The 27,988-nt window shown below is 41.9% G+C and overlaps 1 protein-coding gene across 1 annotated transcript; it reads left to right on the top strand.

Moving 5' to 3' along the window:
- Positions 1 to 17: 17 nt before the first annotated feature.
- On the top strand, positions 18 to 27,939 carry LOC137333375 (dynein light chain roadblock-type 2). Its single transcript, XM_067997521.1, has 4 exons — positions 18 to 116; positions 5,784 to 5,859; positions 18,651 to 18,818; positions 27,686 to 27,939. The coding sequence occupies exons 1-4, from the start codon at positions 114 to 116 to the stop codon at positions 27,727 to 27,729; spliced, it is 291 nt and encodes a 96-aa protein (XP_067853622.1). The 5' UTR covers positions 18 to 113; the 3' UTR covers positions 27,730 to 27,939.
- Positions 27,940 to 27,988: the final 49 nt, after the last annotated feature.

Below are 27,988 nucleotides of genomic sequence, written 5' to 3'. Positions count from 1 at the left end.
CCATGGGACTTAGTATATCCGGGTCAAGAGTCATTTCCAGTTCCGCCTAGCAACCGGTAGTTGCTCTGGGGTGTGTGTGTGTGTTGTTCGTTGCTGGATTTCGGGAGGAGACGATGGTAATAATAATAAAAAAAAACAATCTGATGAAATAACTATTCGTTTATTGTTGTATTGAGGCAGCGTGAAAAAAAAAATCTTACTGAAGTGATTTTGAACGGAGTTAGTGAGCGAGCTTGTGGCCCTCTGCCTCAGCTGTCTTCAAGGGTCAGTCATTGAAGGTCCATCACTAGGCCGGAGTGATTATATTTCCATTCCCTCCTCCTTTCTGATCGCCTTGGGTTTGGTTTAATGTGTGTTTCAAATTATGTTCGCGCAGATCCAACCTTTTTCTGTTCACCCCATTAATTATGTTTTAAATTAAATAAATGTTCTCGGTGGTTTAAATGACCCAAGTTTTGATTGTAATGATATTTTGGAAAATGGCTTTTGTAAGGTTTTTAAAATTTCCTTTCGGGCGTGTTGCTGTATTGATTTAGGCAGAAGTAGCTTCAAGATTTGAAAACTTGTAATGCCTAATTACCCTGCCACGCCTAAATATGTGGGCTTCTGGAAATGATCTGTCTAAATTCTTTTATAAAGGATTAGCTGAATCTTTGACTCAGCAACATGGTAAATGCTTTTAAAATTAATTTATTGTCACTAAGACTTGAGTTGTGGTGGGTGCATGAGTTATTGATAGTATGTTCATTTAAGCTGTAGAATAATATCTGGCAGTATGATTACAGGTTTTGTCCTTCCAAATATGTGTTTCTGGAAAGAGAAGTTTGTGCAGTATAATACGAGGGTAAAGTGCTGGCCATTGCAGGCCTGTCACTGATGCTGATGGGAACAATTTGAGGTACTGATTTAAGAGCAACATTGCATATTGACAAAAGTGCTTTTTCCCAAACAGTGTATTGGCACCAATATGCTAAATAATCCTACTGACAAAATTGAAAACTGCAAGATAGTCACAATATTATTAAATAATGCACTTGCATATAAAAACAATGACATAGAATTGTGCTTGTTGGGAAAGCTCTAAACTGACATCCATAAATTTGGTTTTGTAACTGCCTTTGTTTGAAAGTGATACCACCCATAAGACTGAAGAGAAAATACAGCTGTAGTTCAATTACAGAAAATCCCATCCTGTGCAAAAAGTACATTGATTTTTTTTTGACTTGGTAAAATGTGCTGATGCAATGTGTTGCATTTAATGTCTTTGGTAAAGATTGTACTTTCATGGTAAGGTGTCTGTTTAATTCATGGCCGGTGCAACATTATAGACTATTAGAGTCATAGAGTCATAGAGTTATACAGCACGGATAGAGGCCCTTCGGCCCATCGTGTCCGCGCCAGCCATCTGTCTAATCTAATCCCATATTCCAGCATTTGGTCCGTAGCCTTGTATGCTATGGCATTTCAAGTGCTCATCCAAATGCTTCTTGAATGTTGTGAGGGTTTCTGCCTCCACAACCCTCTCAGGCAGTGAGTTCCAGACTCCAACCACCCTCTGGGTGAAAAAGTTCTTTCTCAAATCCCCTCTAAACCTCCCGCCTTTTACCTTGAATCTATGCCCCCTTGTTATAGAACCCTCAACGAAGGGAAAAAGCTCCTTAGTATCCATCCTATCTGTGCCCCTCATAATTTTGTACACCTCAATCATGTCCCCCCTCAGCCTCCTCTGCTCCAAGGAAAACAAACCCAATCTTCCCAGTCTCTCTTCATAGCTGAAGCGCTCCAGCCCTGGTAACATCCTGGTGAATCTCCTCTGCACCCTCTCCAAAGCGATCACATCCTTCCTGTAGTGTGGCGACCAGAACTGCACACAGTACTCCAGCTGTGGCCTAACCAGTGTTTTATACAGCTCCATCATAACCTCCTTGCTCTTATATTCTATGCCTCGGCTAATAAAGGCAAGGATCCCATATGCCTTCTTTACCACCTTATCTACCTGTTCCGCCGCCTTCAGGGATCTGTGAACTTGCACACCAAGATCCCTCTGACCCTCTGTCTTGCCTAGGGTCCTCCCATTCATTGTGTATTCCCTTGCCTTGTTAGTCCCTCCAAAGTGCATCACCTCGCACTTTTCCGGGTTAAATTCCATTTGCCACTGTTCCGCCCATCTGACCAACCCATCTATATCGTCCTGCAGACTGAGGCTATCCTCCTCGCTATTTACCACCCTACCAATTTTTGTATCATCAACAAACTTACTGATCATACCTTTTACATTCATATCCAAGTCGTTAATGTAGACCACAAACAGCAAGGGCCCCAGCACCAATCCCTGTGGTATCCCACTGGCCACAGGCTTCCAGTCACAAAAACAACCTTCGACCATCACCCTCTGCCTTCTGCCACTAAGCCAGTTTTGTATCCAAAGTGCCAAGGCACCCTGGATTCCATGGGCTCGTACCTTCTTGACCAGTCTCCTGTGGGGGACTTTATGGAAGGCCTTACTGAAATCCATGTATACCACATCCACTGCGTTACCCTCATCCACACGCCTAGTCACCCCCTCAAAAAATTCAATCAAATTAGTCAGACATGATCTTCCCTTGACAAAGCCATGTTGACTATCCCTGATTAATCCTTGCTTCTCCAAGTGGAGACTAATTTTGTCCTTCAGAATTTTTTCCAATAATTTTCCTACCACTGATGTTAGGCTCACTGGCCTATAGTTCCCCGTTTTTTCCCTACTCCCCTTCTTGAATAATGGTACTACATTAGCGGTTCTCCAGTCCTCTGGCACATCCCCTGTGGCCAGAGAGGTTCTGAATATATGTGTCAGAGCCCCCGCAATCTCCTCCTTTGCCTCACACAGTAGCCTGGGATACATTTCGTCCGGGCCTGGGGATTTATCCATTTTTAGGCCTGCTAAAACCGCCAATACCTCCTCCCGCTCGATGTTAATATGTTCGAGTATATCACAGTCCCCCTGCCGTATTTCTATGTCTACATCGTCCTTCTCCATAGTGAAAACAGATGCAAAAAATTCATTTAGAACCCCTCCTACATCTTCCGGCTCCACACACACATTGCCATTTTTATCCCTAATGGGCCCTATTTTTTCCCTAGTCATCCTCTTACCCTTAATATACTTATAAAACATCTTAGGATTTTCCTTTATTTTGCTCGCCAGTGTTATTTTATGGCCCCTCCTTGATCTCCTAATTTCTTTTTTAAGTATCCCCCTGCACTTTTTGTACTCCTCCAGGGCTTCCTCCGTCTTTAGCCTTTTGTATCTGCCAAAAGCCCTCCTTTTTTTCCTAATCCATTCTCGTATATCCCCTGACATCCAAGGTTCCCTGGAGTTCTTGGAACCACCCTTGACCTTTACGGGAACATGTTGCCATTGTATGGTCTCAATCTCCCTTCTGAAAGACTCCCATTGCTCCGATGCGGATTTTCCTACAAGCAGCTGATCCCAGTCCATTTTGGCCAGATCCTGCCTTATCCTATTAAAATCGGCCTTCCCCCAATTTAGAACCTTTATTTCCGGCCCCTCCCTATCCTTTTCCATGACCACCTTAAATCTCACCGAATTATGGTCACTGTCACCAAAGTGCTCACCTACTAGCACTTCTTCCACTTGGCCGGCCACATTCCCTAGAATTAGGTCCAGTACCGCCCCCTCTCTTGTAGGACTTTCTACATGCTGGCTCAAAAAGCTCTCCTGGATGCACGTTAAGAATTTTGTACCCTCTAAGCCTTTTACACTCTGAGTATCCCAGTTAATATTGGGGAAGTTGAAATCCCCCACTATTATTACCCTATTATTTGCACAATTTTCTGAGATTTGCCTACATATCTGTTCCTCTATCTCCCCCTGACTGTTTGGGGGCCTATAGTACACTCCGGGCTAGCCCCTTTTTTTCCTGCACCTAACTGCTCTTTCATTTGATTATTTTTTGTATTTCCCTCTTCCTCTTCTGCCCCCCTCCTCTCTCTCTCTCTCTCTCTCTCTCTCTCTCTCTCTCTCTCTCTCTCTCTCTCTCTCTCTCTCTCTCTCTCTCTCTTCCTCCTCCTCCTCCTCCTCTCCTCCCCCCCCCCCCCCAGTGCAGTATTTTGCTGTTCCACAGAACAGTAGAATATGGGTTGTTCACTACCAACCTGGATCTTAGGACTATCTGGTGAAGGGCCAAGTGAAAGTGGTGCTTCCCTTGAAGAGAGAAAATTGGAGTGTCACTGTTCCTGTATCATACCTGTATACCTGTCTGACCCCTTTAGTAGGACATGGAGATGATGGGGAGGGGAATTAAAAAGAAAAGCTTTTTTGAAATGAAACATACACATTTTTTTAAAATCCCCCACTTTAGACACATTACCTCCCACACTGGAGCAAGTTTGAAAGCCATCATTGCACAAAGCCACCTGTTTTTTCTAATTATTATTCCCGAGACAACTGTGCCTATGCATCACCTCTGAAAGGTACATTGTGTGCATCTGTGTACTCTGATCCCAGAAGAATGCACGCTGAACTGAAATGGGTCAGTCTAGAAGGGTTGGCTGACTGACTGCTTTAAACGTTAGGTAACATTCTGTACTTAATCTGGACAATATGATTTTATCCCTATGTGAAGCACAGCGGGCTTCATAATGTAGCCAGCTGTCAGCTTAGTGTGGCCTGTACGTGTTTTGCTGTTTGCTGAAACGAGTCAGTCTTCCAATCAAGAAAAATTAATTTGATTTATATTTGAGAAAATTGATTACAAGACTATCAAACACTGTTAGAGGCACAAGAAGTTAAGTTTAGACCATACGTTAATAATTTATTGTAATTGAGAAAAGTGTAGAATTGCTTTAGGGTCTTTGATTAGTTTATTAGGTGTATTGACTGCTATATGGAATTGAATTTTTAAGAATTAGTCTTTTTCCCTTTAGATAATGGTAGATTTTTCTTTTCCTCACTTTTGTAATTTGTGGTCATCTTCCTTCCCCTCCATGTGCCATATCCCCAATTGAGTTGGTTGAACAATCTATTTCCTGGCCTCTTGCCAATACTACTTTTGAGATAACCATCGAAATGTATGTCAAAGCAGTACAGGTTGACTTAATTTTTTTTTCCTCCCTTTATTTTGGGCAAGTATCTTCCTCAGATGGGACGGCTGAGATTTGATAAATATTTTTATTCATGTGGAATTAGAAATTTCATGCTTTCTTTGGGCTCAAGACTTTTTCTCTGATTCCTGTGCTGTTTGCCTGCTATTGTAACTTGAAACTAGGTCTTTCCCATATGCCCTCTAGTCTCTTGGGTACTTGTTTCTTCTCTTTGGCATTCCCAGCAGTGTCTCATCTTCACACTTTTTTGTGCCTCAGTCATATCTTTCCCATTGAGCCTTGTTCTCATATTGTCCTTCTTACTCTTTGATTCCTCGTATTCTTTGCCGTGCCTGACTCTGCAATCTTTCTCATCCCATTTTTTTTGCTTTTTTTTATGTACTCTTCTCACATTTGCTCATCTCTTTTTTGAAAACTTGGTTCTCTTCAGTTTAGTCTCGTCCACCCCATATCAACATTTGAAAGCCTTCAAAAGGAAACTGAGGCTTAATATTCAATACATCGCTGCAGAACTCTTCAAAGCAGGACATTGATTATAACACATGTCCATTCTGAAGAGTCCCTCTTTTTCAAGTTCTGAGTAATTATTATTATATTAGTCAGCACACTTTGGAAGAACTGTGATGTGAGATTTTACATTTTGTCAAATACTGTCTTATATTTTCTCCTGTTTACAGAGTGAGGTAGAGGAAACTCTGAAGAGGATTCAATCTCACAAAGGTGTGATTGGTACAATAGTCGTGAACGCAGAAGGTGTGTTGCTCTTTATATGTCTTTATTAATGCATTTCTAAGTTACCGTATACTTATAGTTAACTCCAGACTTAAAACTGGACATACAGTCCTGCTTTTATATTCGTGCCATTATATTTTGGAGACCAGTGTCCACAAACCAGCTTCCTTAAACCAGTGGCAGATTCGTACATCCAGTTTTTCATGAGTCAACAAGTCTGCCAATGGGGTAAAGAAGTTGAATTTGGTAGTGTAGATGCTGGGAGCTGGTTCACGTGTCAGTCTCCCAGAATTAAAATTAAATTGGTACTAATACAAAAGCTGCTTCTATCACTCTTTATATGTTGAAAATAGGATGTTTGCCTTTGGATTATTGTGGATGGTCTTTGAACTCTCCATAGTGAGCCAGTCATTTGCTCCTGGTCCAGTATCACTCTTCTGGTCTCTTAATTGGCTCGCTCCAGTTCCTGGTCTTCTGCTCCCTGTTTGCACAATAGTAACAATACATGGATCAGTTAGCACAGGTTAAAGTCAAATATATTCTGTTCTCTAGGGAGCTTTAGTGACTGACAGGGTGTCATATACATGGGTTGGAGATTATTTTCCCCCCAAGTGTTTTGAATGCAAAATATAGGGGTTTTATATATGGCACACTGATGCCGGCAACACTTTATTATGGTAAAATATGGATGAACAGAAGAATGGATAATGTGGTGTTAGTAACATGGTCAAATGTGTGAAAGGTCTTCCAATTTACTTAAACCAAATTGTTCAATGTTATTTTAGATATAATCAGTTTCTATAAAGTGAGAAGAGTAAATACAAGCCAACACTGAATACACTGTATGAAAACAGCAAGGCTTAATGTTTTTTTTAAACATCTTCTAATTCATGAATACTTGCTAACTGCATTATTTTATCCGTTACTGGCAAAGCCAATTAACTCTGGCAGTGGCAATGGCTGAAACACAACCTTTTCAGGGAGTACAGTAAATGTAAATGGAGCATTTCTTCCTATATGGATTCCAAACACTAAAATTTCTATCTTAACAACAGTCTGAGAGCAAATTGTGACCGTAAGTAGTTTGTGACACACTCTTCTGGGGCTCAGAAGTAATTTCTGAGAACTTGGTGGCAATATGAAGAGAAATCACAGAGTTCTGACTGGTGTTCTTAACGCACAATTTTGAGTACTGCAATTTGGGAAAATAATAACTTGGTGACATCACACCTAATAAGAGGATCATGTCTCAGTCACTGGCAGATCCTGTTTTTGTGAGGGAGGGAAGGGAGGGAGGAGGCGGTGGCGGTGTCACAAATTGGGTTCAGTAAATACTTGTGAATGTGGGTGCATGGAGGATGCGTATCTAGGATGGTGGTTTATGGAAAATTAAACACCCAAGGGTGCATTCAGACTACAACTGTAATGTTGGTGTGAAGCGGTTTTGCATCTTTTTCTGCATCCTTATTTCAGATGCTAATGCTGATTGCCTGCAGCTATGATGAAAATGCAACCCAAATCTGGTGATTGGTTGAGTTCTGACATTGGAATGAAGTGGAGTGAGAGGAGGTAGTAATCTCCCTCTGATTTACTTTCGAGAATATTTGGGCCTTGATGACCAATTCACACTGCCAAATTTAGAACTTTTGAAGCGTAAATGCACACTAATATTGTCTGCTTAACTCATGGATATCAGAGGTACATGAGAATTTATTTGACTGCAATATGAGGAGTTTATTTTCTGTGAACATGCTGTTCCCTTCCTCCCTCGTTGGGTCTGGACGGTATAGTTATATATACTGTCCTTTCATGTCTAAAGTCTGTGTTTGAATCTAGATCAGACTGGTGGCATCAAAGCACTTTATTTCTGCAGCCAAAATGACTTTTTGCAAAATGAACCCAGTTCCTGGGTTTCAGGCTCATAGTACAAACACTGCCCTTAATTTGACATTAATTGGCAAGCTGATTCAGAGAGGGTACAAAGATGGTTGATGTAAGTGGGGAAAATTCACATTGGCCCAAAAGTGGCTGCTCTTCTGCGGTTGGGGGGCTTAGGCACATTATTGTGACAGATTAGAGGGAACTTTGTTTTGCATCTGTTTTTGTATCTTTATTTCGGATACTAACGCTGACTATCTGAAATAGGAAAGTGCTCCATTCATCAATGCTGACATCTTTTGCCTTGATCAGCACAAATTCTCATTTTCTTTCAAAAGACTAACCCCCATTTTTATCTTATTTATCAATGTGTGGATATTCAAATGTATTTTGAACATATATAGTATATTGCTGTTTTTGTGGCACACTTACTGTTACTCAATGTTAAGTGATGCATTTTGTTAGATCATTTGATGATCTAGTTCTACTCATTTCTTCAGTGTCAATCAGAGGCTGGAGCCTGGAAGATGAGCATGTACAGGAAAGCAAAAAGCAGCATCTTCCACCTTACCAGTCAGCAGTTATGTCAGTCCATAAATTACTCTAACCTCTCCTCTTCTCATTCACTGGGGAATATTGTGCGGTGTTTATTTTTCCCAAGTGAGGGTAAATCTTGGGAATGGATAAAAAAATAAATGGCTGAATGGTAGAAAGCAGCAGCTACCAGTTAGTGGGGTGGTGGGGAGAAGAGGGAGTGCCACGAATAATGTTCTAGTATTTGGACCCCTACTGTTAATAATTCAAATTGGTTAAATTTGCAGATGATACAAAACTTAGAGGGTCAATTGAATCTAAGGCAGTTCGGCAACTACAAAATGATTTGAACAATATTAATAAAGGGATAGAACAATGCCAGATGAAATTTAATAGAAACAAGTGTAAAGTACTGCATGTAGGAAGAAAAAATGGGCAACATATGTAGTCCATGAAGTTGAAATTGTTATGGATGAATCTGAAAGAGATCTCGGGATCTTAGTAGACTTGGCACTTGTGTCCAATCATGTTGGGGCAGCAATCATGAAAGCAAATAGAATACTGAACTCTATAGCCAGAATAATAGATGACAAGTTGAAGAAAGTCATGTTCAAACTGTACACACCTTGAGTATTGTACCCAGTTGCCAAGGGAGATATTTGAGCCCTGGAAGCTGTGCAGAGAAGAGCCACATGCTGACCCTGACTGGCAGAGAGCTGAAGTGTGAAGAAAGACAAGAGAAACTTGAGCTTTTCCATGAATGGAGGGAGTGAGGGGTGATCTTGTAAACATATGAACACACCGGCTAGTCTTATCGAGCCTGTCTCAAACAGAAAATGTACGGCAGATCTGGGAAATTACTTCAAACTAAATCATGACAATAAGTCAAAGGGTCACAGTTAAAACTAGTAAAAGGCAGATATAGGATGGCCATCTGAGTAGAATGGGCCTATACTCTGCAGTTTAGAAGAATGAGAGGTGATCTCATTGAAACATATAAGATTATGAGGGGGCTTGACAAGTAGATGCTGAGAGATTGTTTCCCCTGGCTAGAGAGACTAGAACTAGGGGGCATAATTGTAGAATACGGGATCGGCCATTCAAGACTAAGATGAGGAGGAATTTCTTCATGCAGAGGGTTGTGAATCTTTGGTATTCTCTACCCCAGAGGGCTGTGGATGCTCAGTCATTGAATATATTCAAGGCTGAGATGGATAGCTTTTGGACTCTAGGGGAATCAAGGGATATGGGGATCAAACGAGCAAGTAGAGTTGAGGTCGAAGATCAGCCATGATCTGATTGAATGGCAGAGCAGGCTCGAGGGGCTGTATGGCCTACTCCTGCTTCTATTTCTTAGGTTCTTGTGACACTGTGATTGATACATGGAATGAACTTGCGAGTATATTGTGGGAGTGAAAACCGTGGAATAATTTAAACAGTTGGATACCATGCGGGTCTTTCTAGATGGTTGAGCTAGGAAGGGTTGAATAGTCTTCCGCACCCATATTTATCTTGTGACCTGAAAATTTATTTTCTTGTGTCAGAATGCTTATCACCTTTTTTGTTTCTTTTTCTCAACTTGCTCCATCAAAATCAAAAGTAGTAGGATTTTTATAGTTGGATATCTGAACCCAACCAGACACTCTCCAGATTGGTTGGAAGCAGGCATTTGATGTTAAACAACTTAACAATTGCATATAAAATAGTAGTCCTGACTGTAGCAGGAGTGGTATTAGTCCATTTGCTTTAATTTTTGGGGGCAGATTTGCGTGCTTATTAAATTATGTCATGGTTCAGGATTCTTCGGCCATTTTTCCACAAAAAAGACTTGGATGTATGATTTTTTTTCACTATGTATTCTGAACAAAAGCTACCAGTCTTTTGGGACACCCCCATACTGAATGGACATATAGGCAGATGTATTTAAAATGCAGGATGGTCAATTGTTTTGCACAGATCCCAATCAATTCATTTGCAATGTCTGGCCATTCAGGCAGATATGTAGTACCTTGGTGTTGGCAAACTCTTTTGATTATGTCTAGTCCATTGAAGAAAGGCTTTTTAAAATCACGACGCAGACACCAGAGAGGCAGTTTATAAGGGGAGAACCTCTTTTGATGGTTGGAGAGTTCCTATTTTTACATTCAGTAAACTAGAGGGCACAACTCTAAAAGGGATACAGGAACAGAGAAATCTGGGGGTATATGTGCACAAATTGTTGAAGGTGGCAGGGCAGGTTGAGAAAGCGGTTAAAAAAGCATACGGGATTCTGGGCTTTATAAATAGAGGCATAGAGTACAAAAGTATGGAAGTCACGATGCACCTTTATGAAACACTGGTTTGACCACAACTGGAGTATTATGTTCTGTTCTGGGCACTGCACTTCAGGAAAGATGTGAAGGCCTTAGGGTGCAGAAGAGATTTACTAGAATGATTCCAGGGATGAGGGACTTTAGTTACCTGGATAGACTGGAGAAGCTGGGGTTATTTTCCTTGGAACAGAGACGGTTGCAAGGAGATTTGATAGAGGTATTCAAAATCATGAAGGGTCCAGACAGAGTAGATAGAGAGAAACTGTTCCCATTGGTGGAAGGGTCAAGAACCAGAGGACATAGATTTAAGGTGATTGGCAAAAGAACCAAAGGTTTTACTCAGCGAGTGGTTAGGATCCGGAATGCACTACCCTAGTGGGTGCTGGAGGCAAATCCAATCATGGCCTTCAAAAGGGAACTGAATAAGTACTTGAAAGGAAAAAACTTGCAGGGCTATGGGGATTGGGTGGGGGATTGGGACTAGCTGGACTGCTCTTGCATAGAGCCGGCATGGACTCGACGGGCCGAATGGCCTCCTTCTATGCTGTAACCTTTCTATGACACTATGCTTATCCACCGAAGTGTGCTAGCATACGTGTGTTCTTTGTTTTTGTACAAATATGTGAACAAAGGTATCCCTCAACATACTCTCTTTTATATGCTTTGCCCACTGTGAAATAAAGTAGCTTCTGAATCAACCAAACACCATTCAAGGGAGCGACTGACATCACTGAAACTGGCTAGATATCTATGCCAGACCCAAATTCGTAACAGTTGGCTTATGAATTGTTTTCTGCATTTGGCACATTTTATCTGCAACAGTCTGGAATACTGGGAAGTCGACCACTGCCTGAATTCAGAGAAAGAAGAGATAGGTCAGGTATGGTATTGGATTAGATGCGTCGTAAAGCTCTTTGCACTCCACAAAAAGCTCTATACTTACAATCTCAGCAGAGCACTTCAGTTTTATACACTAGCGGTATTTGTGGCCTGAGTCTGCCAATTTCAGTGCTGTGTTCATATTTGAATTAATTTCCTTTAAGACCTAAATGTCTTTTGGAAAGGGAAGAGGCTTTCATCACCTCCATCTGGATTCAAACCCAGGTCCCAGAGGTGAACCAACAGTGTGTTATCCCTTGTCACTGATTACAATATTAGTAATACTGTTGCTGACATCAAACATTAATATGTGCTCCTTTGAATCAATAACTGATGGTGAAACATCCAGAGCTCTTTGCTGTAATAAACCTGTGCAACTTGAAAAGCTTAACAATCATGAATATTCTGGCCAAATTAAAAATCTCCCATTGCTTATAGTTGGCCAGTTGGGATACTTTGGGAACAACATATTATAACAAATAAACTATTGAGATTTTGTATTCAAGTTCAAGTTGCGCCAAATTGAAAATTACACCAACTAAAAGCATTGAAATTAGTTCCTTTTTTAAAATAAAAATTGTGAAGTGAAAAAGTCAATATAGAAGCTTTGTAAATTACCATATGCAACATCAGTGAATTGGTTATCTGATGCGTTGTGCAGGAGTGTGACGGGATGCTAGTTTCTGCCTATATTTCCCTGCACAACAAATTTTCCATCTTATCCATGCTTTCACTTTTTTTATTCGTTCATGGGATGTGGGCATCACGGGCAAGGCCAACATTTATTGCCCATCCCTCATTGCCCTTTCCCGTGATGAGCCGCCTTCTTGAACCGCTGCAGTCCGTGTGGTGAAGGTACTCCCACTGTGCTGTTAGGAAGGGAGTTCCAGGATTTTGACCCAGCGACGATGAAGGAACGGTGATATATTTCCAAGTCGGGATGGTGTGTGACTTGGAGGGGAACGTGCAGGTGGTGTTGTTCCCATGTGCCTGCTGCCCTTGTCCTTCTAGGTGGTAGAGGCCGTGGGTTTGGGCGGTGCTGTCGAAGAAGCCTTGGCAAGTTGCTGCAGTGCATCCTATAGATGGTACACACTGCAGCCACGGTGCGCCGGTGGTGAAGGGAGTGAATGTTTAGGGCAGTGGATGGGGTGCCAATTAAACAGGCTGCTTTGTCCTGGATGACTTGAACTGCCTAGAGAATTCCAAGCACTTCCTCACAAGGTGCCACTTAGCAGCTCCTTGTATGGCGGTAGTGGCTAGAGACTAGGGTAGCGATTGTTTGTCCATCTCTGTGGCTAGGTAGTAATGGGCATCGATGAGGGAGAACAGGGGAGAAAGAAGCAGAGGAAAGGAAAAATAATTCTCAAAAATAAAAGAGAAAATGGGAAAGTAAACTTGTATTAATGGAGTAATAAATAGTTCATATGTATTTTCTAGTATTGTGAAGTGCAGCTGGTGATCTTGATCAATTTTCTCTGGGTTAGGCTCATAGAAGTATAATTCATTAGAGCATGATACCCAATAATCCTGATGGTTTTCTAATAATCTTACTGATGAAAATCCAAAATCTGCTCATAAGGGGGAGCCAAAAGTCTTTATCTACCACTATCGAGTGGTTTTATTCCCCTCTCTCTGCCTTACCATTTCTTTACTAAGTTGTTGCTTGAGCAAAGCTCATTAAATAATGCTGCTTCAGCTACACCAGCTGCACACAGTTGGGTGCTTGGCTTCTTTCCAAAACTGCAAGCACCACTGCAGGTGCATAGGCATGTACGTATTGTATATGTGCATATCATCAGTGCTGCAGTTGGAGGAAGCTGAAATGCACATGTTTGACCAATATAACGAGTTTAGCGATGTTATATTTTCCTATTGGTGCACTATGTGGTAGAACTGATGAGATAAGTAGGTACGGGGAGAATATTGTACCAGATCCAAATATTAGGTTGGAGCAGTTTTGGTTGGGCTCAGTCGGGACAGACTGAGATTTAATAGCTCTTGACTGTCATTTCTGCACTGCATCTACACCACAATGGCTGTAAATTTGGTGTGAAAACTAGTATTACAATGCGCTCACTTTTTTTTTTCCCTGCCTTTTTTTTGTTCCGACCTGCTTTCTTCCCCCCACACCGCTCCCGCCCCACACTTCTGGCTCCACTGGCTCTTTTGAGTTTCTTGACTTATTGTTCTCATCAGCATGACAATAAACAATGAAACTACAGCACATTAAAGGTGTTGCAGTGCAGCCTCTGGTGAGAGGAACAGGCTACAGGTTATGATGGTGAAGGGAAAAAAAAGGTAAAAGATTAAAAACAGAGAAATTAAATTAATGCAATGAAAAGGGTTGTGGCTTGTTTTATTCCAATTCTTGCTGGGTCACAAAACCCTATTGCAATAGCACATCTTGGACTGCAGCAATAAACTATTGGGTGTTCCTCTGTGTAAGTGAGTAACACTATCTCTGCTCAACAGGATAATTAGGTTTAAAGTAGTTATGGAAAGGGACAAAGAAAAATCTACGGTGAAAATACCCAACTGAAAGAGCCAATTTCCGTGATTTGCGAAGGGATCTAGCACAAGTGGACTGGAAACCAAGATTGGCCAAGAAAACAGTAACTGAGCAATGTCAGGCTTTCAAGGCGGAGATAGTTTGGGTACAAACCAAGCATATTCCCATGAGGAGGGAAGAGCCAGCACAAGCAAGATGGGCTGAATGGCCTTCTGTGCTGTACCTACGATGATACTATGATAAGGCATCCAAAGCTAGAGCTGCCTGGAAGACAGAGGAAATGGAAGTTAAAGTAAAACAGAAAAAGGAGGTTCATGACAAATGTCAGGTACAGAATACAGTAGAAAACCAGAATACAAAGCATGCAGGAGGAAATTGAAAAAGGATATAAGAAGGGCAATGAGAAAAGATTAGCGAGTAACATAAAAGGCAACCCAAAATCTTTTATAAACCTATTAAAAAGTAAAAAGATAGTTGAAGGAATGGTAGGGGCCGATTAAGGACAAACAAGGAATTCTTGTGGAGGCAGAGGGTACTGAATGAGTACTTTGCATCTGTCTTCACAAAAGAAGAAGATGAAGTTAATGTTGCAGTGGAGGAGTGAGGAGTAGGGAGTAGAGATATTGGATACGATAAAAATAGATAGTAAGGATGTGCTAAATAGGTTGGCATCACTTAAAGTTAACAAGTTACAAGGTCCAGATGGGATGCATCCTAGATTGCTGAGGGAAGCATGGGTGGAGATAGAAGCTCTAACCATCTGACCACAATCTTTCAATCCTCCTTCGATTATGGGAGTGGTGCCAGAGAACTGGAGGACTGCAAGTGTTACACCTCTATTCAAAAAAGGAGAGAGGGTTAAACCTAGTAACTGCAGGCCAGTCAGTCTAACATCAGTGGTGGGAGAACTACTAGAGACCATTGTCAAGGACAGAATTAATTCTTACTTGGAGAAACATGGGTTAATAAATTAGCATGGATTTGTTAAAGGCAAATCGTGTCTGACTAACCTGATTGAATTCTTTGATACAGTGTTAGAGAGGTTTAATGAAGGTACTGCAGTTGTTGTATATATGGACTTTCAAAAGGCATTTGATAAAGTACCACATAACAGACTTATTTGGAAAATAGAAGCACATGGGATTAAAGGGGATGCTGGTAACTTAGGTATGTAATTGGCTAAGGGATGGGAGGCAGAGAGTAGAGGTGACTGGATGTTTTTCTGACTGGGGAGAAGTATGTGGTGGAGTCTTCCAGGGATCGGTATTTGGACCATTGCTTTTCCTATATCTAAATGACCAGGACTTGGGTGGAGGGAGTACAGTTTTGAAATTTGCGGATGATACAAAACTTGGCAACGTAGTAAATAGTGAGGAGGGTACTAGCAGACTTCAGGAGGGCATAGACAGGTTGTTGAAATGAAAAGACACATGGCGGAGGCAATTTAATGCGGATATGTGTGAAGTGATGCACTTTGGGAGGAACAACATGGAGAGGCAGTATAATCTAAATGGTACTATTTTGAGGGGGTGCAAGAACAGAGGGAACTAGAGGTGCATATTCACAAAATTTTGAAGGCAGCAGGGCAAGTTGATAAGGTGGTTAAGAAAGCGTATGGGATACTTGGCTTTAGAAATAGAGGCATTGAATACAAAAACAAGGAAGTCATGCTAAACCTTTACAAATCATTGGTTAGGCCTCAGCTAGAGTATTCTGGGCACCACACTTTAGGAAGGATGTCAGAGCCTTGGAGAGGGTACAGAGGAGGTTTACCAGGATGAGGCCCTTGGTTATGTGGAGAGAGTGGAGAAGGTTAAGGGGAGACCTAATAGAGGTATGCAAAATAATGAGGGGTTTTGATAGAGCAAATAGGGAGAAACTGAGTGTCCTATGGCAAGTGGACCGGTAACTGGAGGTCGTAGATTTAAAATAATTGGCAAAAGAGCTAGAGGGGAAATTAGGAGAATTTTTTTCATACACAGGATTGTTAAGATCTGGAACACACTACTTGAAAGGGTGGTGGAAGCAGATTCCATAGAAACTTTCAAAAGGCAATTGGACATGTCCTTGATGAGGACTAATTAGCAGGATTATGAGGAAAAAGCTGGGGTGTGGGGTTAAATTGGACAGCTCTTTCAAAGAATAGGCACTGGCATGACGGGCTGACTGCCCTCTTTCTGTACTGTAAGATTCTATGATTCTAAGTTGACTGACATAGTTTAGTCCTCCACATAGTGAGTTTCTACTCCCAGTTGTGCAGCTTTGGTGAGGCCTTGCACAAAAGCAACATGCATCCTGGAATATCTCTAGGCTAGTAATTCTGGGATGCTCTTGTGCACTTCCTGATGTCAGACAAGTATTCTGGCACCATAGAGGCAGTGGTGGAGTTGAGAGAAGTGGTGGAGAGGTAGTGCAGCGTGTCATCAGCAGATACGTGGAGGTTGACCCCATGTCTGTGGAAGATACTAAAGGGCAGCAGTTGATGAGGAAAAGGAGGGGGCCAATGACGGATCTTTGTGTGACTATGAAGATGACTGAGCGGGGATGGGAAGAAAAGCCATTACCAGAGCAATTTTGGCTACAATTCAGTAGTGAAACCAAATGAAGGTAGTCTCGCTGGATAATGGAGGAGAGGTGTTGGAGGTGGATCCTGTGATTGACTTTTTTGAAGGATACTCTTAAGGAGGACGATGAGGGATAATCCACTGTGGTCACAGTCACTAAGACTGTAGTTCATGACTTTGGTTAGAGCTGTTTTGTTGCTGTGGAAGGGATGGAAACTGGTTGGAGGGATTCAAACGGGTAGTTGCCAGAGAGGTGGGTATGGATCTGTGAGGCATTGACACATTCGAGGACCTTTGGATGAACTCCTCTAACTATATTCGTGGTCACCCCCTCAGAGACAGAGAAGGTTGGAGATGGGACAGATAGATCAAGGGTGAGTGTTTTGCAGGGGAGATCTTGAGGCAAAGTTTATTTTTTCCAGGAATGGATATGATAAAATGCATGAGAGTAAGGGGATGTTAGTGGCGAGGGATGCAAGCAAGTGGTCAGAGGTAGCCTTGTCTAAGATCAAGACTGTGGAAGCATGAAGGCTATGGAGATGGTGAAGTCAAGGTGTGGCCCTCCATATGGGTAGGAGAGTTTATATGGAGGGAGAGGTTCCGTGTTTAATTATTCTAACTTTCAAATTTCCTCAAGCATTTAATTTTATCTTGACTTTTAATTTTAATAAAAATGATATACTACCAGGCACATGGTCGTGGGGCATGTTTTATTCACACATAACAGATGTCCAATTTGTAGGGCACAATCTTATGTTCACATTTGGAACCTGAAATTTAATGCTAATCTACAGTTTGGGATGGTTTTAAGCCCTGTAATATTTAGTACAATATTCTAAATGGCCTATTTCTTAACCGGTATTGTGATCGTACGCTACATTAGTTGGTGCTTTAATAGCTAGTAGCCTATGTGCACTCTGTTATTTGCTGAGTAAATGAGAACTTCTATCGCAATCAAATTAAAGATGATTATGGTTATACCATTAAATTGCCCATGATCCTAATATAGTATTTCCTATGAGATTGGACGTAGAATGATGAAGGCAGCATTTTATTGAAGTAGTAGAATTTATTGAGGCAGTTTCCTGACACTTGGTTGTAAATGGCCTTGCGAATCAGATAGTAGCAATATTATATATTTTTTTCCCATCCCTAAATTCCCCAGCTGAGATAAGCAGGCAACCTGTTCATGAGATTAAAAATGCAAATTTTGCAAATGCACAGCAGGTCACCCAGCTTCTGAGAATGAAAGAAAAGTTCAGTGTGTTGGGTGTGGCCCAAGAGTAGGTTCTGATGAAGGGTTACACATGAAATGTTAGCTTTTCTTTCTCTTTCAGATGCTGGTTGCCCTGTTATGCATTTCCAACATTTTCTGTTTTTGATTTGATTTTAGCATTTTACATTTTTTTAAAATCTCTCAGCTATTTTGACAAATGCATCCTGTCAGCAGCCATGAGACGACTTGTACAAAGCACCTGGATTTACCTGCCCTCCAGCTTTCCTTCTATGGAAATATGGAGTGGAAGACATGGGTTCATGCTCGTGACTTCATTTGAAGTCACGAGCATGAACCCATGTCTTCCACTCCATTGTTGCAGTGTATTGTGCTTGTATTTATGTTACTGCAAGGCTTCAGGTCCTCACTATTGGCACAATGGCTTGATCAACTGTTTGCAATTTGTGGGGGGGTGGGGGGGTATACTGTAGAAGATACTGCAGCATTTTTGTCATCAAGTGAAGAAAGGTTAGGATCAACATTGCTTCCCATCATAACTGATTTATAGGAAAGTGAACAGTTTCAATTTATAGAGAGAGTGATCAATGAGCAGAACTGACTGCTCAAGGAGACAATGGAGATGGATAGTATTGGCAAATTCAAGAAGGAGCTGGATATATAGACTGATATGTCATTAACTTGCAAACTGCTTACCCTTTTATGGCTGATCAAGATTTCCATATTGACTCTGATTTACTCCAAATACTGGTATTGTGTTACATTTTCAATGTTTTGGCAGCCACCTGGGCAACCAGGAGACAAGTTTTTAAAAACTGACTAATCCTTTTTTTGGATATGAGTAAAATATGAATTTAATTTAGAAAGCTATATAATTGGTTTCTGTATGTTTTGATCTGCAGGAATCCCAATAAGGACAACCTTAGATAACTCCACCACAGTGCAGTATGCAGGCCTTTTCCATCAACTTGCCATGAAAGCCAGAAGCACTGTCAGAGATATTGACCCACAGAATGACTTGACCTTCCTACGGGTTCGATCAAAAAAACATGAGATAATGATTGCACCAGGTAAAACTGATTGTAGATGCAAAAAGGACTTATTGCTTGACAGGTAGTAATCCAAACAATTCAAAGGCACAGAGTCTTTATGCCTATTGAAATCCAAAAATAATAGTTTCTGCTTTTAAAGCTTCAGGAAAATATTAATGCTGCTTTATTTGTGAAGGACACTCTCTATACTATCAGCAGGGTCTCTCCATTACTGGTCCAGCCTTGTTGTGCAGCCAAGTTAAATTTAGTTTTAATAGTGCATGAAACTTTACTTTGAAGGCTGACAAATGCCAAGAAAGAGATAGTTCTGTTATAAAAATGTACAGAGTTTGGCCAAGTTTTCTTTTTAACTGAATGTACTTACGGTAGTCACAGAACTCTTATGCATAGTGGGACTGTAATACGGATGCCCAATTATCATTTCTTAAAACCTATTTTGAAGTATTTTGTCCCTCTTTATGCTTGGGTATGGTAACCTAGTGGTTACAGTAGTGGGCTAACAACCCAGAGGTCATGAATTCAAAGTTGTGAAACTCAATTCAATAAACCTGGTAATTTGTTGGCTGGCACGAGAAGAAATGCCTACAAAATCTGACAGATTGTTATTAAAAACCCAAATGATTCACTAATGCCCTTCAGGGAAGAGAACCTACCAGCCCTACATGTGACTCCAGCTCACACTACGTGATTGACTCTTAATGCCCTCTGCAACAAAGGATAGGCAATAAATACTGCCTTGCCAGTGAAATCCTAATCCCAAGAACAGAAAAAGATGTTTCTATTCGCTGGCTGAGGTGTTGTGCTCCCTGACCTTTGCCAATTGCCCTCTAATGTTAGCTGCTTGGATGTGCACGAGAGGGTCCTGGAATGACTTGCCTTCCGATTTTCCTCTTCGAGAAGTATTGATCCAGTGATTATTGCCTCCCTCTGATGGTGAATTTAGCACCTCAGATATGCTCTGCAAGGAACTGTAAGCAAACCCATTTCTCACCACTCTCTATACAGTGTGTTTGCCTGCGACTGCCACGCTTGAGATTTCCTGTTACATCACTTATGTGGTATCCAAGCCTGTGGAATAATTTTTAAAAAATTATTGCTAGCCATAGAATGATGAATGTGACTGGATATACTTTCAGTCCATATTGATTCTCCTTCCTCCACATATCTTTGTTCCTACTAATGGAATTTTCCAGATGGTGGCCAAAGAGCGAAATTGATTGTCAAATCTTGATTCAAACCATACTGAGTTAGAGTTAGGCTAAAACTTTAGGTCCATGATCCAATGACAGAATAATGCAAAAGTACTCTCATATACACAATAAATTAGTTTATGCGAGGAACTCATGGACTTCTTTGTCACTAAGATTGAGACCATCCGTTCAGCTGCCTCTGCCGCTTCCCTCCCTTCCCCTAGCCCACCAGGCCAAATTTCCCCTACGGTTCCCTCTGCCCCAGCCCTGAACTCATACCTTTCTCTAGTTTCTCTCCTATCTTATGCCCTCTCCGAGCTCATCTTGACCATGAGACCCACCTCCTGCTCCCTTGACCCTATTCCCACTAAACTGCTGACCATCCAACTTCCCTTCCTGGCCCCCATGTTAGCTGATATTGTTAACTGTTCCCTCTCCTCAGGTACTGTCCCCCTCCCCTTCAAATCTGCCGTCATCACCCCCACCTCAAAAAAAAACCACCCTTGACCCCTCTGCCCTTGCAAACTACCGCCCCATCTCCAAAGCCCCTGAACGTGTTGTCACCTCCCAAATCCGTGCCCATCTTTCCTTTATCGGCCCTTATCAAAGTCACAAATGACATCCTATGTGACTAATGATGATAAATTATCCCTCCTCATCCTTCTCGACCTGTCTGCAGCCTTTGACACAGTTGTCCACACCATCCTCCATTGTCCAGCTGGGTAGGGCTGTGCTCACCTGGTTCCATTCTTAGCTATCCAGTCGTAGCCAGAGAATCACCTGCAATGGCTTCTCTTCCCGCTCTCGCACTGTTACCTCTGGAGTCCCCCAAGGAACTATCCTTGGCCCCCTCCTATTTCTCATCTACATGCTGCCCCTTGGCGACGACATCTAAAAACACAACGTCAGATTCCACATATACGCTGATGATACCTAGCTCTATCTTACAACCACCTCCCTCGACCCCTCCACTGTCTCTCATTTGTCACATTGCTTCTCCGACATCCAGCATTGGATGAGCAAAAATTTCTTCCAACTAAACATTGGGGAGACCGAAGCCATTGTCTTTGGTCCCCGCCGCAAACTCCGTTCCCTAGCCACCGATTCCATCCCTCTCCCTGGCCACTGAAGCTGAACCAGACCGTTCGCAACCTTGGTGTCCTATTTGACCCTGAGATGAGCATCCAACCACATATCTGCTCCATTACCAAGACCACCTACTTCCACCTCTAATGTTGCCCATTTCCACCCCTGCCTCAGCTCATCTGCTCCTGAAACCCTCGTTCTTGCCTTTGTTACCTCCATACTGGACTATTCCAACCCTCTCCTGGCTGGCCTCCCTCCATCTTCCACCCTCCATAAACTTGAACTCATCTAAAACTCTGCTGTCCATATCCTAACTCGCACCAAGTCCCATTCTCCCATCACCCCTGTGCTCGCTGACCTACATTGGCTCCTGGTCAGGTAACGCCTCGATTTTAAAATTCTCATCCTTGTTTTCAGATCCCTCCGTGGCCTCGCCCCTCCCTATCTTTGTAACCTTCTCCAGCCCTACAACCCTCCGAGATCTCTGTGCTCCTCCAATTCTTGCCTCTTGCGTATCCCCAATTTTAATTGTTCCACCATTGGCAGCCGTACCTTCAGCTGCCTAGGCCCTAAGCTCTGGAATTCCCTCCCTAAATCTCTCCTTCTTTCTTCCTCCTTTTAAGACGCTCCTTAAAACCTACCTCTTTGACAAAGCTTTTGGTCACCTGTCCTAATACCTCCTTATGTGGCTCGATGTCAAATTTTGTTTGATAATAGCTCCTGTGAAGCGGCTTGGGACGCTTTACTACTTTAAAGGCACTATATAAATGCAAGTTGTTATTGGGTAATCAGTAACTTAATTTAGATTCTCTACAATGCAGCATGCAAATGCCAATTTATAAAAAAAATTGGCATGTGCAGCATTGGACCCTATGCATTGGAGTACCAGGGTGAAATGTCCACGAGTGGATGGAGGAAAGAGCTTCTGCAAGCAATTCCTTGATGGCTGGCTATAAGCAGTATTGGTGCAAATTTGGGAGCATTTTGGGCACAGTGGCAAGTGCTGTGGAGAGACCATAGCAAGAAAGGGAGAAAAAAAAGAGATTAAGGATTTTAACCAAAACAGGAAGTACTTGGCATGTTTCTATCTGTGTATCTAAGGTAAAATGTTATCCCTGGTCTTTGAGACTGTGCCATAATGTATTATATTTTGGACTGAAATTATTCGTAGGAGCTTAATCTTTTATTGTTGAGAAGAGGTGAGATACCACTTGCAATGAGCAATTATTAAAATTCATTGCCTATTATAATGGTCCTCATTATACCTAATATTTGTTACAAATTTTATGTGAGTATAATAAATGCTGTGTGAGGAACTTCAGAATATTTAAGCCAAGAGGAAAATCTTAACTCATTATTACTTCAGCACTGCACTCATAAGTTACTGGGCCTTGATTACTCATGGAGTAAATAGTGTATTACAGTTTCTTATTTAGCATGCTGTACATAAACTGCCATTTATCAAATTACCAGTATTGACCATGTTTTTTATTCACCATCAAAGAAACTGACGATAATTCAGTGCTGCCACCACACTTATTTAGCAAATTGGTGCCAATGTGCTGTGGGAAAAATTGTACTTAGACCAGCGTGCTGCAATGTTGTGTCAAATTTTTAATTCATCAATTCAAATTGCTCCCACTACCAGTGACAGACCTTAGTGTGATACAGCTCAAATTGTGCTTTCCATGAAATGATTTTTTTTTGTACAGTTTAAGCGTGAAAAATTCACATTTCACATTACCAAAATCTCAGTGGGGGAGAGCATCAAATAGAATATTGCTTCATGAAAATGTCACACAACCAGCTTTATTTATTACTGACATTCTAAAAACAACACTGTGATGTGTTACCAAGGATTTTCTGCAGAGCAGAGAGTAGCTTGAAAGGACATTGTCCACTGGTACATGTCTTCCCTCCTGCAGGTTTATCTGTTAGTAAATTCCCCTATAATTAATAATACCACAAATTGTGAACTATGCTGAAAACTAGTGAATTTAATTTTAAAAAGGTATTAAATATTTTCTGTAAATCATGATAGCAATGTTGAGGTGCAACAAGAATGAATAGAAATGTTGATTTTTACTGATGTCAACTGTTTTTAATTTTGTCAGTGCTTGTCTCAATAATTTGTGACAAAAGACAACTCGGATGTTTCGTTCCAACAGTAGTCGATTTCCTACAAAGTTTATAGAAAAACTCTTAACATAATCCATCATGCATTCATTTCTTTATTAAAGTATAGACAGTTATTCAAAATTGTGTATTGAACAGAGCTGTAGTGATTGTACCTGTATTTACAATTCATTTTAACAACTGTATGAGATTTTCTGTTATTATCATCTCAAGTGATTCTCCTGTGGAGTTGCTCAGAGGTCGCGTTACCTTTATAAGAAAGGCCCTGAAAGTAACACTCCCTCATATTTCCAGCAGAGATTTATCCCCGTACACCCGCCCCCCACCCCGCAACAAGGTTTCTCTCTCTCTCTCCCCCTCACTACTTAAATAACGACATGTGTTTTTACATTGGAAACAGACTTCTAGACATATGTAAATCACTTTTTGCCTACCCTCTCCTTTACTTGTCTTTTCCCAAAGTTTACTGTTGCTTCTGCCACAGTTATCTCCTCTTTTCTCTTTCCCCCCCCCCCCCCCCCCCCCCACCACTGACTCTTTCCCCTTCCTCCAATTTCCTACATCGTTGAAATTGCTAGGAAAATGAAGAATAAGAAAACAAGACATGTAAAAAGCATGCAACTGCGAGAGAGGAAGCGGGATGCGGGATATACTGGGCAGTGCTCCTAAGAATTGTAGTTCTGAGTTTCAGGACTAGGATGCAGATGGATTCCTGTGTGTGCGTGCATCTGTGCGTCACTCTCTCAGGCACACATTCATATGTGAGCGAGAACGAAGAGGTCGTACGCTGGGAGTTCCTTTGCTAAAGAAAGCCATGATGGGTTTTGACAATTGTCGTTGCAGGGATGCTGACTGACAAATTTTGATCTGATGTATCTGGAGTCCTGGATGTACAAGAGACCCAACAGGATGTCCTTTGTGCTTGTGGAGGGTGGGAAATAAAAGAGAAGGAAAAGTTGGACCTTAGTTTGGAGGTGGGGGGGAGGGTGAAAGATGTTATTTTAAGTTTTATCTTTAGGAGTTTATAGTGTGATATATGAGGGACTGTGACAACACCTGTATCTTGCAGGATTTTTCTTGCTGGAATGTGATTTCGGGAATAAATTGAAATTGGGGATAAATGGATATGGTTATTCAAACACTTATTAAGGAAGAAAATTGGCTAACTCATCGGTAGACAACAGGCTCGATGTGCACAACTAGGACGAAAGATTTGAAACATGATTCTTTTCTCAGTTATACCATACAGATTTGATACCGTGACCTCTGTGTTAACTGCAGTCATGACATAGAAAACGGCACCTCTCATTTTTGTAACAGCACATTGAAGTCAAAAGCCTTGCAACTTAAATATTATGTTAACAAATAACTGGTAGAGACATCACTTTTTGAAATCACTTCCTTGATTTAGCATAAAAATTATTTTTCCCTTTATTAATACCTTGTTCCCCTTTTTACAGCCACATAGCTTCGTGTTTTTTGTTATTCGTTCACGGGATGTGGGCGTCGCTGGCAAGGCCGGCATTTATTGCCCATCCCTAATTGCCCTCGAGAAGGTGGTGGTGAGCCACCTTCTTGAACCGCTGCAGTCCGTGTGGTGACGGTTCTCCCACAGTGCTGTTAGGAAGGGAGTTCCAGGATTTTGACCCAGCGACAATGAAGGAACGGCGATATATTTCCAAGTCGGGATGGTGTGTGACTTGGAGGGGAACGTGCAGGTGGTGTTGTTCCCATGCGCCTGCTGCCCTTGTCCTTCTAGGTGGTAGAGGTCGCGGGTTTGGGAGGTGCTGTCGAAGAAGCCTTGGCGAGTTGCTGCAGTGCATCCTGTGGATGGTGCACACTGCAGCCACAGTGCGCCGGTGGTGAAGGGAGTGAATGTTTAGGGTGGTGGATGGGGTGCCAATCAAGCGGGCTGCTTTATCTTGGATGGTGTCGAGCTTCTTGAGTGTTGTTGGAGCTGCACTCATCCAGGCAAGTGGAGAGTATTCCATCACACTCCTGACTTGTGCCTTGTAGATGGTGGAAAGGCTTTGGGGAGTCAGGAGGTAAGTCACTCGCCGCAGAATACCCAGCCTCTGACCTGCTCTCGTAGCCACAGTATTTATATGGCTGGTCCAGTTAAGTTTCTGGTCAATGGTGACCCCCAAGATGTTGATGGTGGGGGATTCGGCGATGGTAATGCCGTTGAATGTCAAGGGGAGGTGGTTAGACTCTCTCTTGTTGGAGATGGTCATTGCCTGGCACTTATCTGGCGCGAATGTTACTTGCCACTTATCAGCCCAAGCCTGGATGTTGTCCAGGTCTTGCTGCATGCAGCCTCGGACTGCTTCATTATCTGAGGGGTTGCGAATGGAACTGAACACTGTGCAGTCATCAGCGAACATCCCCATTTCTGACCTTATGATGGAGGGAAGGTCATTGATGAAGCAGCTGAAGATGGTTGGGCCTAGGACACTGCCCTGAGGAACTCCTGCAGCAATGCCCTGGGGCTGAGATGATTGGCCTCCAACAACCACTACCATCTTCCTTTGTGCTAGGTATGACTCCAGCCACTGGAGAGTTTTCCCCCTGATTCCCATTAACTTCAATTTTACTAGGGCTCCTTGGTGCCACACTCTGTCAAATGCTGCCTTGATGTCAAGGGCAGTCACTCTCACCTCACCTCTGGAATTCAGCTCTTTTGTCCATGTTTGGACCAAGGCTGTAATGAGGTCTGGAGCCGAGTGGTCCTGGCGGAACCCAAACTGAGCATCGGTGAGCAGGTTATTGGTGAGTAAGTGCCGCTTGATAGCACTGTCGACGGCACCTTCCATCACTTTGCTGATGATTGAGAGTAGACTGATGGGGCGGTAATTGGCCGGATTGGATTTGTCCTGCTTTTTGTGGACAGGACATACCTGGGCAATTTTCCACATTGTCGGGTGGATGCCAGTGTTGTAGCTGTACTGGAACAGCTTGGCTAGAGGCGTAGCTAGTTCTGGAGCACAAGTCTTCAGCACTACAGCTGGGATGTTGTCAGGGCCCATAGCCTTTGCTGTATCCAGTGCACTCAGCCGTTTCTTGATATCACGTGGAGTGAATCGAATTGGCCGAAGACTGGCTTCCGTGATGGTGGGGATATCGGGAGGAGGCTGAGATGGATTATCCACTCGGCACTTCTGGCTGAAGATGGTATTTTTCCTTCAGCTGGGACAGTGGCTGGATGGGAAATTCTCCTGGCTTCTAATGGTTTTCCACTATCTGCTGGATTTGCATCCATTTCTGCCCTGATAGGAAACCCCACTTTACAGTCTAGCTGAGAAATGACGAAACTCATCACTTTTTTCTCCTTTTCTGAGTCACCTTGTTTAGTGAATTAGCTACACAGATGTGTTTGTATGCAAATACAATATGTCCTTCATTCTAGCTTGATTACATCTGTACAAGATGTGTATGTGTTACATAGTTATCTCTTTTATATACAAAAACTAGAAATTAGAATTTATGAAGGTATCCCACAATGAAATAAAATATGCCCACTCAAACATTTAAATGGAGAATAATGTAATGAATGGTGTTGGGCTGACGCACATATATGTTATGGAGTGCTAAAATGTGGATTTGTGCCTGTAATCCTCCACATTGAAGATCTTGATCATGGAGTACCAGGCTAAGGCAGGCACTTCCCCACAGACAGAGAGGGAGGGAGAATCTTTCCCCTAGCTGCTCATGCACGTCCAAACAACCAATTTCAGAGTGATATTGATGAAGTTGTGAAAGTAGGTCACCCTCCAAATTGGCCAGGAACAGTGCAGGAGACCTAACTGAGGGAAATGAATAACAGCAATCAACAGGTTTCAGTGTAATCAGGGTTTTCATATGGTTTTGTACGGATAATCGTGGATACCTGAGATTAACTGCAAGAATAATTCTGGTTTGCATAGAATCACAAACACAAGGTTAGTTGAAGCTTGACATCTTTCTTCCTGGTACCTGTTCAGATTGATAAAGTAGAATGCTTCAGTTTAATGTGGGGATTTGTTCTGCTTTTGTTCTAACAGGAGTTGTCACTATGGAAGCCAGCCATGTCTGCACCTAGTGTCCTTGATACACAATGACGTTCACACAGGATAATTAACATTGGGATGAGAAATAACCTGCAGTTGGTCAAGACAAAAATCTATGCCTGTTATATTACAGTAGATGTAAATTACTGTGTCCAGATTTTTTTTTTTCAAAGTTCAGATGAATACTGTCTGTAATGAGTTCATTGAAGAGCACCATCACTTTGCACTTGCAAATAGAATGGTTCTCGAACTGGAAGAAAAAATATAATTTGCAGTGGCACATAATCTGATGAGATATTGGAGTTAAATCTTTTTTACTTTGTAAATATGAAGCGTTGAACATTTGAACTATGGAAACTATTATAGAAGTGAATTGTACCTTGTGTTCTATCCCTGAACAGTCTTGTAATTTTTATTTCCTTTACAGATAAAGAATACCTTCTAATTGTCATCCAGAATCCAAGTGAATGAATTCAGAGCACATATCTGAAAGGCACCAAGAGAAATCTTCAGCTGTTAGAGACTATCAATATAACCTTAAATAAGTTAATAGTGAAAAGTGAATTTGTGATAGTGTGAGGGACCAGTCATGGTTGTGATACAAATGTATTCTTAACTCATACTGATTCTTGTTTGTTTTTTTTTAACACTTTAAAATAAATGACAATATTGTGCAACTCATCTTTGTTTTTCTTTCTGTGTGCTATCATTATTTCAGCAGTGAATTTGA

This window comes from Heptranchias perlo, chromosome 16 (assembly GCF_035084215.1).
Source record: "Heptranchias perlo isolate sHepPer1 chromosome 16, sHepPer1.hap1, whole genome shotgun sequence".
Classification (NCBI taxonomy): domain Eukaryota; kingdom Metazoa; phylum Chordata; class Chondrichthyes; order Hexanchiformes; family Hexanchidae; genus Heptranchias; species Heptranchias perlo.
This window is presented reverse-complemented; position numbering and strand designations above follow the sequence as displayed.

What these genes read in the sequence shown, in the direction of transcription:
- LOC137333375 (XM_067997521.1), top strand. An exon ending in AATAGTCGTGAACGCAGAAG is followed by an intron (nt 5,860 to 18,650) that starts GTGTGTTGCTCT and finishes TTTGATCTGCAG; the next exon opens with GAATCCCAATAAGGACAACC. An exon ending in TGAGATAATGATTGCACCAG is followed by an intron (nt 18,819 to 27,685) that starts GTAAAACTGATT and finishes TTTCCTTTACAG; the next exon opens with ATAAAGAATACCTTCTAATT.